A 12884-nucleotide genomic window follows, 5' to 3' on the forward strand; every position below is an offset into this window, starting at 1 on the left:
AAAGGCTGGATACTTATTTGGTAAGAAATGTCCCTGTATATGTATTGCCTCCTCACCCCCACTTATACTTACCTGAGTCCGATCTTGATCCAGTACTGTGCCCGTCTGCAGTGGCTCTCTCTCCTCTCTCTCCTCTCTCTCCTCTCTCTCCTCTCTCTCCTCTCTCTCCTCTCTCTGATCACAATGGAAGCAGCAGTAGACATTTGCTCCTGCTGCTGTCAATAAAATGTTTTGAGCAGAGAGTGGGGGGGGGGGGCAGGGCTAAGCTGTGCTGTGTGTGTCCATAGACACAGACAGTACAGCTCAGGATTGAGCCTGCAGGTGGGGCCCTGTAGGAAGCGGCTTTCTATGGGGGAGCACCAAGAAGAGAAAGAGCAGAAAAAAAAGGTGGGGGACCCGAGAAGAGGTCTGGGACCACACTATGCAAAACCATTCCACAAAACACGTATAACATGTTTTTCTTTTCCTTTTTTTCATTTGAAGCTTTACCGTCACTATAGAAAAAACATAAGAAATAAAATATGACAAGCACTGCTATTGCTCACTCAAGTGTGAAAAGTACGTGTTCTAAACAAAGAAGCAACTCCAAAAACCAGAGTAGAAACATATTAAATCAGGATTGGGTGCTAGCCATGGCTAGCATGTATGCCCATGTGCACAGTTTTACTTGCTCAATGGGATACATTTATCAATGTTTTCACCCAAGATTCACATAGCTTTCAGCACATTTTTCTAATTTTAAATATTTTTACTCATGGGTGAAACCTGTGTGAATCTTGGGTGAAAATATAGATAAAAGGTTAAAATAAAGAAGTGGAAAAAGATAAAATATAATGTGGATATTCACGAAGGCTGATTCACTGATTACAGTTAATATTCACTTTGGTAACTGTATGCCAACAGTATAGTTAATAAGGTGAACCTGATCCCATCTTGTACAAGGGATACAAAAAAATAATTTTGCTAAGACATGAAGTGAACACAGCTTCACCTTATTGATTAGGTCTCTACTCCTTAAAGTGGTTTTAAAGGCTTAAAGTTTTTTACTTTAATGCATTCTATGCATTAAGGTAAAAAGCATTCCATTATCAGCTCCCCCCCCCCCCCCAAATACGTACCTAGTTCCTCTTTCAATCCGGCACTGTGCCTAAGGGCAGCAGTGTTGCTCTCTCCTCACATGCACATAGGCAGCAACGGGAGACATTAACCCCTGCTGCTGTCAACCAAAGAAGAAAGTGGGGGGTGGGGCCACACACTGTGTGTTTCTATGGACACACAGAGCCCAGCTCAGGAATGAGCCCACACATCTGCCTCATAGCACACGCTTGCTATGAGGGCAGACACAGAAGATGAGGAGCCAAGAGCACCAGAAAGGGACCCCTGAAGAGGAAGTTTGGGGCTTCTCTGTGCAATGCAACTGCACAGAGCAGGTGAGTATAACATGTCTTTTATTTAAATTTAAAAAAAAAAGCCTTTAGTAATGCTTTAATGATCCCACTTGTTTCTTTTACCTGTGGGTTTAATGTACACTTTACTGAAGGAAAACAATAACCTTTCTCCTATGTAATTTTTTTTTACTGTTTCTTTCAAGTAGCGAGCAAATGTCTGTTTATTTCTAATGCCCGTCATTGTATTGTTTCTGCATAAATTCTTCTGTGTATTCAGCTATGTTTCTGTTACAGGGGGAGTACCTGGTGCATATCCAGGTGGCCTTATACCAGGTCAGTTTTATTTCTGACCTCCTTGATTGTTTACAGGCTTTATGACCTATATAATCCAATAATTCTGTCAGCAGCTCACTTGAGAGGGGAAGTTATGTGCATGGTCATTAATGCTGACTCAGGCTCTCCCAGCAACATGTGCATAGCCGGAGGGAAGTATTTTTTTCTAGGGTTGGAAAGGCTAAAGCTGGCCCTGCCTTCTTCTCATAAAAACTCATGGGAGGTTATTTGAACTCACAGTGCTGTCAAATGTTATGTCCAAATCAGGAGATTACATAATAAAACCTGCAGTCACAGTCTAGTGTATAGATGCCAGACTGATGCACACTCCTAAGGGAAAATAAAAAATAAATGTGCCCGGTAGAAACTTGTCAAGTTCCGTTATTTTAAAGCAGAATTAATTGACTTAAAACTAGACATATGTTATTACACTTTTTGTTAGCTACATATCAACTAAAATCCTGACATTCATAATGCAGAATAGAATCTTTGCAGGTCCCACATACCCAAACTGTGTCATCTAAGGAATGTGGCTGCTAAAGCTACAACTTAAGTGTTTGCAAAGTCTGTTCTCCCTGTCTCTCATATAGATCTGTATCCTATTGAATGTACACCTGCCCTCTGGGAGGACCAGTGTGTCACCAATACACTGCTCCCTTCAAGGTGACATGTGGGATCAATAGTAAAGAACTCATCTGATTTGTGGTTTAAATAACCATTCTTCCTCTGGTGCCTGGTAGCTGTGACTAGAGTTTGTGTATTCTTAAACAATTCTCCTTTTTATTGCTGATTCTTTCCATTTACTACCCACATAGAAGAAGTGTGCTCCTAATGTGACACATCCCACAGTATGAAAAAACACTGCATCAGTTGTTATTTTTAAAGCACCTATCAATAATATGTCCTCTAAGCTATATGTGCCATGTTTTGGATCTCGGAAGCAGTAGAGAGTGCAGTAGTACCTTTAGCTAAGTTCTTCTGGTCCCTGCTAGTTTTCTGAATGAATTTGTTGCTGCATAGGCCTCTAACTTGTAAGAAGGGGTTAGTGTCCCATTTGGGGTGGAACTCCACTTTGGCCCCTGCCATTTTGGGCTGGCCTTCCTTTCCCTCTGCAGAATATACACTATATTACCGAAAGTATTGGGATGCCTGCCTTTACATGCACATGAATTTTAGTGGCATCCCAGTCTTAGTCCGTAGGGTTTAATATTGAGTTGGCCCACCCTTTGCAGCTATAACAGCTTCAACTCTCCTGGGAAGGCTGTCCACAAGGTTTGGGAGTGTGTCTATGGGAATGTTTGACCATTCTTCCTGAAGCACATTTGTGAGGTCAGGCACTCATATGGACGAGAAGGCTTGGCTTGCAGTCTTAGCTCTAATTCATCCCAAAGGTGTTTTATCAGGTTTCAGGCCAGTCAGGTTCCTCCACCCCAAACTGCTCATCTATGTCTTTATAGACCTTGCTTTGTGCACTGGTCCACATCATTTGGTGGAGGGGGGATTATGGTGTGGGGTTGTCTTTCAGGATTTGGGCTCGGCCCCTCAGTTCCAGTTAAGGGAGCTCTTAAGGCATCAGCATACCAAGACATTTAGGACAATGTCATATTCCCAACTTTGTCAGAACAGTTTGGGGATGGCCCCATCCTGTTCCAACATGACTGTGCACCAGTGCACAAACAAGGCCCATTAAGACATGGATGAATTAGATGAATTAGAGCAGAGACTGCGAACCAGGTCTTCTTGTCCACATCAGTGCCTGACTTCACAAATGCGTTTCTGGAAGTACGGTCAAACATTCCCATAGACACACTCCAAAAACTTATGGACAGCCTTCCCAGAAGAGTTGAAGCTGTTATAGCTGCAAAGGGTGGGCAAACTCAATATTGAACCCTACGGACTATAACCGGAATGCCATTAAAGTTCATGTGCGTGTAAAGGCAGGCATGCCAATACTTTTGGTAATATATTGTATAGTATATATATATATATATATATATATATATATATATATATATATATATATATATATGTACAGCAGTCTACTGATTATTTACAGATGCATCTTTCAGCTCTAGGGTGTCAAAGATCATTCATTTAAACATGTTAAATGATGGCTATGCTGCAAATTTACCTATATAGTAAATCAAGCCTGTAATGCCAATGCAGAACAGATAATAGCAGTAGCATGCTAGGTGCTACAGTATATGATCTTCAATTACATAAAGGCACAATGTGCATAAGGCCATCTATACAGCACTAAGAATAATATGTGTTTAAAAAAGATACATTTATAAGAAGACAGTGTGCTAAGTGCACATGTCACTTCTAGCATAGCCCCTTTAATGGATTCAGGCAAATTGTGAGAGCTACTTTGATAACTATACATCACTTTATCTTGGTACAGGAGCTGGTGGTGTACCAGGACTGACTTCAGGTAAGTCTTGATTCTTGTCCTTGTGTGCAAAAGTATAATTTACTAATAAGCTATTGAGAGAAAGTTAATTACATGTGTATTTGTTGGGAGTTGGAGTTGCAGGGTGAGCGCCTCGGAATTGTGAGGGTTTTCAGATATTGAAGAAAACTATTTTATTCTGGTTACTTGCTGTTCAGCATTTTCAACCATTCTGTTGGTTGATTTAGAGAAGATAAAACTATCAAATTGTAGTATTGATTTTACTTTTTCTACCTCCCCCTTATCTTTTGTATTGTAAGCATTAGACATGTGCATTCATTTTAGTCCGAATTTCAGGTATTTCCGTTATCGTTTTAACAAACGATAACGAAAGTGCAGAATCCGAAAAACGAAAGATCCGACATAAACAAATGCTTTATTTTCGTTTTCGTTTTGACAACAGTTTGATATAGATAGGAGATTGACATGATGATGACAATAACAATCTGTGTCCATCGAACCTGTGGTTGAACGTGCCTAACTTTAGCTCTATTAGTCCAAGATTATTCTACATAGAGAGAAAAGATTCGACATAGAGAGAAAAGATTCAACATAGAGAGAAAAGATTGGACATAGAGAGAAAAGATCGCAGCTGGAATTGGGTGGGGGAAGTAAAATAAAAATAATGATAATGATGAATGTTACTGGCTGATTGTAACCAAAGAGGAGGAGCAGTAAAATAGCTAGAACTAAGTACACACGTACAGCCAACTTACTTTCACTTACGATTTGCTAGCAGAGAGAGACACACACACTGAATCATTTCAGAAGACAATCAATCTTAGCTGGTCCGTTTGTCAGAGAACCTGAATTATTTAGCAATTAAGCATAAGCACAGCAGCAGAACAATAGTGAAGCAAGCTACAGTTCATCTTAACTTTTTCATAATAAAAGATTCGACAAAGCAGCGAAACATTCGACAGACACCATAAGCCTTCAATGACAGATTCGACCTTAATTAATTTGGATTTTCGACCGAATGCAATTTTTAACGAAAAACAAAATAAATAAAAACGAATTTCGGGAGTAACTAAATAAATTTATTTTACTGACGAAAACGAAATTCCGAAATGAAATATTTCAGTGTGCACATGTCTAGTAAGCATTCCTGGCAAGGGTTCTTATTTTTAGGGCTTATTCACACTTTGCATTGCTTAACACACATTCCCCAATGCAACACATTATCATGTGTTAAGGCACAATGTATTAAGGCAGTCCATTTACTTTTATGAGCTTAAAGCTCCCCTTAAAGAAGCATGAAAATTTGATAGGATCTTTTTTTTTTGTACCACTACAGATATACTGTGTATACGTAATCATACTTTGGAAATGGCAAAATGGCACTACATGGCACTACTGAATGGGCATTACTGTGCATCATGGTAGTTGAATGGGAATTTCTGTGCATCGTCGTAGTTGAATGGGCATTACTATGCATCGTGTGATAACAAGCAGTTTACTCAAATGCACTTTTTTTGAATGGGCTCTTCATGTTTTAAATACATTGTTTTGCATGTTGTAATGTAGTTGATAATACTGGGCCTGTATTTCATCACTTCGTAAAGTGCTGTTAAAATAATCGGGCAATATGTATAATAATAATAATAGTAATGTCTATATTACCCTTCATTCTTACTTAGGAGCTGTCATACCACAAACTGGTTATCAGCCAGGAGCTGGAGGAAAACCTGGGAAAGTTCCAGGTGGGAAGAACTCACTATTTTTATAATCTTATTGTGTATATGTCCCAGTATTGTACTGAATGATACACTGGTAACTGACCAAAACTAACACATTAAAAGATGTATTTCAGCTGTGGATGTACACCATTGGTTTCTCATATTTCTTAGAGACTCCATCATTAAGATCAACCCCAAGAGAGTTACTGGCATGTACTAGCATTGCTATTACAAGGCCATGCAAGCTTACACTCATCCATCTGCATTCTTCATAAAATAGTATACAATTAGGCAATTTGAGTGAAACTTCCTCATGACACCCAAAGGAACCACAGGTGGACAGATGTCCCATAAGCATTCAACAAAAGGGAAGGGAACATAGCTTTATCAAAATTCCTAAGCTATATTAACACAGAATTTGAAAAGTGAGTATGCTCTACTTTTATAGTAAATTAACTGAACTCCAGGGCAAAATTAAAACCACCCTTGCAGTTGGGCTCCCTCCATACTGCAAGGGTAAATGCACATTTTTGACTAGGGTACAGTTAAATGTAGTGTTTAACTTACCTTAACCCTCGTTCCCTGAGGCTTCCTCCTTTCCGTGCAACCTTTTCCTTAAAGCTGCTTCACTTCGGAGCTCCATCCAGTGGACGTAATCTAAAGTCATCACATACAATGCAGGACTGCATTGCAAATGACGACACCAAGGGCCTGCCCACTACACAGAGCATCAGAAGGAAGACGAAAGTGCTCATTTACAGGGAGAACAAGGGATAAGGTAAGTAAAAACTGTATTAAAAGCCCCTTAGAGAATTAACCCTTGCAGCACAGGGGAGCCTCACTGTAGCTGTAGTTTTAATTCTTACCCAGAGTTCATATTTAAGCATATTTTAATGGGATAATGGTTATAATTCTATAACACGCTATATAATAAAACAAGAATAAAAACAAAGAATATGACATATGCAAACTCTGCTGTTTACCTGAATACCTATTTTTTACAAACCAAGTGAGTTTGTGGTGTCTTAAAGAGTAAAGACTACTTTTTAGAGCTGGAAAGGTTTAGACCCCTTGTTAAGTATTTATTGCTTAGAGGAATGGATAGGTAGCTCTGGAACTCTAGAATTCTACCAAATGGTGTTGTAATGAAGTTTGGGCCTTGGTGTCTAGATTTTGGGCTGGCAGCTTCTACAAAACAAAGGATCCCCATAGTTTCCTTGGTTTCTGATGCAACTAAATGGATTAGAGATTGAAGCTCCACACTATGGGTCTATAGGTTAGATATACATTTATTCCAATGCAACATCAGGTAGGTTTTACAAAAAATACAATATCTGTACTATATTTATATTACATTATATCTGGACTATACACGTGCGGTGTGGCATGTCCATCCTAAATCCAGTTTTTATTGCTGTGGTGTGGCATGTCCATCTTAAATCCAATTTATTGCTGATAATGTGCTTCTTGGGGAGGTTACCCATTTATTTGTACTGGTGAGCACTGTCACTGAGATAAAAATGAAGGGAAAATACAAACATTTGGAGTTGTCACTAGAGCAAAGGGTAATGTAAAATCCACCAATGGGGACAAATGTTCCAGCAACAATTCTCAAACATAGGAATTCTATTCAATTTAAAGAGATTTCTCTTTTATTTCCTGTTGGGTCTCTCGGACAGTAAGTGAAGTAGGCAGTAAGGCAGGCCATACATGGTGCAAATTTATTTTCCTGCAAGAAATTTGCACGATTTCCCCATTAACACAGACAGTGCTGACAGGGGAATCCCTCCTGCCAATCAATTGTCTTCTCCCAGCAGGGGCGGGGGCAGAGGGGAAAGTCATCTCCACTGGGAGAAGACAGTGATTATCGCTAGTGGCTATAGTAGCTGCTAGCGATAATCGCAAGAGAATCCGGATGGATGGTTGTACCCAAATTGATGGATTGATCAACTTGGTACATTCAGCTTGCCCATTAGCTTTGTCAAGTAAAGTAAGGCTAGGTTCACACTGCTGCAATACGATTTTGTTCTGACTTTCAGTGTGATTATGTAGTGCTACTTAGATGCAACTTTGATAAGGTTTGTATATTCTGTGGGGGGCAAAATTACACTGGAATTGCACCAAAGTAGTACAGGACCCTTTTGCAAAATCACTCCATGCATTGAGTCGCATTGATTTAAACAGATACCACTGAAAATGTGATTTCCCTTGTCATGCAATTCTGTGTGACTCAAGTTGCATCTTAAATCGCACTAGTGTGAACCAGGTTTGAGTAAAGTAAATTGGAGGCTAAGTAAAGTTTGCTACACTGATCTGAAGAACCTCTAGTAAATTAACTACAAATAAAACTTTGTGATATTTATGAAATGGCAGTGATGAGATTAACAAATGAAGGGGCTGTTAAACGAATGTTTCCATCTATATTGTAATCTTAGATGTTCTTATAAAAAAGGCCGCAAAGCAACATGGTTTGTTTTTAATCATCTACAAGAACAAATATATTAACGGTAGTATTATTCTATTGAAAATTTCAGGTGCTGGAATTCCCGGGACCTTCCCTGGAGGAGGAGTGCTGCCTGGATCAGGTGAGCATAGTAGATATGGTCACCTTAGCTGTGGAGTGCATTAGGATATAGATAACTCAACAGTCAAAGCAAAGCAATTTATGGCAACATATATATATATATATATATATATATATATATATATATTCCTAAATTTGTCATATGACCTGCCTTCACTGAGAATTGACAGGTATATGTTGCATGACAGAGAAAGTTTATAATCCGTCCCCAGTATCACTGAATTTGTATGTGGGGACAATTACCCTTACACTTGTGAATTAAAAGTGAGTCTCCAACATAAAACCTATACAAAATCTTAGGTTTTAAAATTAAACTCTGGGCACAAGATTTATTTTTAATAAATTATTAGAACTTAACTGTATCTGAGAACCTTAAACCGAAAACTCTATTTAACTCCTTTTATTATTCAAGGCAAACTCACCCATTCATCCATGTTTCCATGCTTTATTTTATTAAGAAATCACTTTGAAAAGCACCCCCCAACATTTCTAGCCAAAGCTATTTTGAGTAAGGGCAGATGATTTGTGTAGTATTTACTTCCAGGAATCCATCTGCCCTTATCTCAGGCATGCAGGCAGGAGGGTGTGCCTAGTTAAGAAAGTCCCTCCACTCTGGGATGTATGACATCATTTTAGCCTAGGCCAGAAACCAGGAAGCAACTGAAGAAATAAAAAAAAAGTTTCAAACAAGCACATTTATTATACCTTCCTATCTATTTATTTATGCCAGCAGCTTAAGGATTAAAATTTATGTTGATCGAGAGAGTTTGGGTCTGCATTATTTATAAGTGCATCTGCAATTACAGTTTTCTCTTACTTCCCCCAAAAAGTCCCACAAACACCTGTTGACCCTGCCGGTGAAGACCACCCAATGCAGCTGCCTGTGTTGGTGTGGCAACAATGCTGCACTGCTCCTGAATTCAGAGCAGCCTTTTCACTCATAAAGGCTGTGCCTGGTTGCACTACAGTTGAAAGAAAACATGTTGCAGGAGGTGTATTAGCATTACCACTGCTGATTTACAAACCTATAGCTTGTCATTCAGACACACCAAGTCCAGCCCACTGATTTCTGAAATGACAGCACTGTGAGCTGCAGTGTCTGGGAGGGGAAGTGTTTGAGACACAAGTGAAGGAGGGTTTGACTCCATCAAGAAAGTTTTTGGTTTCATTTATAAGGCTTTGCAATACAGTGTAACTGAATTTGGTACTTGCTTAGACCATCATATAGGAGCTTTTATTGGTACTTTAAATAAGAACAGTGCCGCATATACAGATGTGCGATTCTCTAAAATATTTGTAGAGAAATAAAATTCTAATACAGAAATCATTATAATATAGAAAAAAAAATAAAATATCATCATCTAGAAGGCTTACATCCTCATTTGTGGATGTTTTGTTGCAATATACTGTGTTAGTGACTTAGGGCCCTAGAAGACGGTTGTAGAAATGAGAACGACCTGCCTGTGAAGGGAACAATGGGACATAATCTCACTGGAATGAAATGTGAGTTGTTTGTGTGAAAATTGAGTTTGCACTGCATTATGCAATAGGAGGTACCAGAAGAAAATGGTTTGGGAGATTAAACTCTTTAAAATTTTAAACATATCCTAAATTGATTTTCTGGCTGCACATAAGAAAGATACAGTAAACCATTATTTCTCCAGATGTGCAAGTCTGTCAGACTCTTAGGTTCTTATAGCCCGAGGATTTGCTGTTATTAGCATAACCATCTTTTTAGTTTCATTTAAAGACAGTTCTTCAGCCAGCCATTTATACGTGAGGCCCTTTGTTAGTTTGGATTTATGCCAGAAATGTGGCATTTCTACAAACAGGGACACTAAATTCTAAAATGTGCTGTTTACTGCAGTTTGCTATATAAATTAGATAAAACCCCATACTTTTATAACAGGGAGACAAGAAAATGGCAAACCCTGGGCAAGTCCAATAGATCATAACATGCAATATTGCATAAGCAGAAGTTACCTTCAGTGAAAACAACATCAAACACATCGATAGCTCCAGAGATATAGGCAGATGAAGTTATGTGCAGTTCTCTACCATCCTTTACACACACACACCCTCTTAACTCATAAAGTTCCTTTAATATAATAAGCAGCCTTATTAACCAATAGAGAGGCTACAGAGCTGGCAGGGACCAGGTCAAGCTCACCATTTACAGAGAATGTCAGGATGTTCATATTACTTCAAATGCCTATATCTTTAGATCTGCTGATCATTTTGGCAGTGCTTTCACTATCAACCCCAGCTTATGTATTTTTTTCCGCATTTGTTTAGTTTGAATCAACCAAGTTTATAAAAAATGTACTTTCGGGTCATTCATCATTGTATTTAGATTATCGTTGGCATTGCTAAATCTTTCTACAGTTCCTATTAAGTAGAACTGAAGGCAAAACATTTTTTTTACTTGTATCAAGTACAATCTTTTTGCACCATCTGTGTGAGATTTCCTCTTGCCTCCTGTCCCATAACCACAACAGAAAGTAAGAGAAAATCCCTACAAAACGAGGGAATCTCTGGTTGTCACCAAGGACACCAGAACTAGTGTCCCCATTGGAAGATTTTCCTATTGATATTCTGGCGAAAACCCCAAAATGTGGGATTTTATTTCATATTCACATTCGGTGAAAATGGTAAATGTGACCAAAGGAGAGGGTGAATTGCCTTAATGGGAACACAAACAGCAATAAAAACCTGACAGGTGTTCTCTCCACTCCATCTAGACTCTATCTCCAGAGGTTCTCCCTCTCCACTCTAACCAAAACAAAAAAAAAAAGGGAAAAAAAAGGTTTGCCTTTAGTTATACTTTAAATACTGACCAATAAATTTTACCCTTGAGTACCTAAGATTTTTTTTTTAAAACAGAATAAAAGTAAAGAGAAAAATATTCCCTAGATGTAAATGTGCTTAAGAAGACAAATTACGTTTCATATTTGACTTTAGGAGAAAATTGCACATATACCTATGTATGAGCATATAATTCAGTGGCCTGTTAATACCTTTTGAATTTAGGTGTGAGATATCCAGGAGTTGGTGTTCTTCCTGGAGTGGCAACAGGGAGTGGTGTGAAACAGAAACCTCAAGGTAAGTCTAGCAAATGTTCTTGTTCCTTTCATAAATTGTTTTGGGGCTGTGCTTATTATTTTGAGGAAACTTTTCTATATGCTTCTTGGCAAAAAGAGAAATACGTGTTAAATATCTACCAAATAGAAGAACAAATAATATGGATGTGTTACTAAAAACACTGAGATTCTTTTCAGACCAAAAAGAAATACTATACTCTATGGCAGGGGTCTCCAAACATTTTAAAGGACCAGTTTATCATCCTTCGGGTGTTATGGGGGCCGAACTTTGGCCAGTGGGAGTAGAAAATGGCCCAGCAGTATCAGTAGGAGTAAACAATGCCTCGGGCTTGGTGGTCAGAAACAGTCAAAATAATTGCATAATGCTGGTGGTCAGCAAAAAGAGGAATAGTGCCCAATCATTGGTATTAGTGGGAGAAAAACTGCCCTATTGTTGGTTAGTGGGAGGAATAGTGCCCCATTGTTGGTGTCAGTGGAAGGAATAATGCCGCATCATTGGTATTAGTGGGAGGAATTGTGCTCCATTGTTGGTGTCAGTGGAAAGAATAGTGCTCACTCATTAGTGTCAGGGGGAGGAATATTGCCCCATTGTTGGTGACAGTGAGAGGAATAATGCCCCACTGTTGGTGTTGGTGGCCCCCGAAAGGGCCAGATAAAGCCGAGCAAAGAGCCAAATCCTGCATGTGAACCACAGTTTGGAAACCAATGCTTCCTGGTAATACAGATTTTCTATTTTGAGTCTTGCCCTTTCCATGATCTTTTCCAAATAATTGTATCATTTAAATTAATTAAAGGCGAGTGCAAATATGGATGAAATCAATCTGATGCAGTCTTCTTACTAGCATGCAGGCAGCTTTTTTTCTTTTTTATACAATTCCGCTGTAACTTTGTTTTATTACCTGTTGATCCTGCCAACAAATCTATTGATTTTCTACTTCCTGCAACAGGGGAACAATGCTGTTCTTTCTGTCATAAAATGACTGCAGTGTTGTCTCCCTGTGGACAGGGATGGACTTCTTGGTAAAAAAAAGTTAAACCATTTAAATAAAAGCTGATCATTGTAAGAATCTCTATCAGTAAAATATTTTTTTCTAATTGCTATTTTTATACAGTTTGCATTGTAAATGTGAGGAAAAAGCAAAAAAATAAAGGCATGCGCAATTAAACAAAAAAATATTTTTTATAATGAATACTATCATTACATGTATTAACCAAATACACTTACCATGATATCATATTCTGTCACTTTAGTGGTTCTTTAAAGTCAGTTTGATTTATTGCCCTTTCAAAAGGGAAAGTGCATCTTTTTAGTATGTACTTACCTTTTTCTGTACTATGGTTAAATAA

At 38.5% G+C, this 12884-nt stretch overlaps 1 protein-coding gene across 7 annotated transcripts in view; it reads left to right on the forward strand.

Moving 5' to 3' along the window:
* ELN (elastin) overlaps nucleotides 1-12884 on the forward strand; it is a 124741-nt gene that overhangs the window by 51084 nt on the left and 60773 nt on the right. For all 7 annotated transcript variants that reach the window (XM_073616560.1, XM_073616565.1, XM_073616561.1 and 4 more), the window contains 5 exons: nucleotides 1683-1721; nucleotides 4126-4155; nucleotides 5814-5876; nucleotides 8387-8437; nucleotides 11467-11538. In XM_073616560.1, the coding sequence (XP_073472661.1) occupies nucleotides 1683-1721; nucleotides 4126-4155; nucleotides 5814-5876; nucleotides 8387-8437; nucleotides 11467-11538 (255 nt within the window). The remainder of the gene's footprint in view (nucleotides 1-1682; nucleotides 1722-4125; nucleotides 4156-5813; nucleotides 5877-8386; nucleotides 8438-11466; nucleotides 11539-12884) is intronic.

Source organism: Aquarana catesbeiana, linkage group LG02 (assembly GCF_042186555.1).
Source record: "Aquarana catesbeiana isolate 2022-GZ linkage group LG02, ASM4218655v1, whole genome shotgun sequence".
Taxonomy (NCBI): Eukaryota; Metazoa; Chordata; class Amphibia; order Anura; family Ranidae; genus Aquarana; species Aquarana catesbeiana.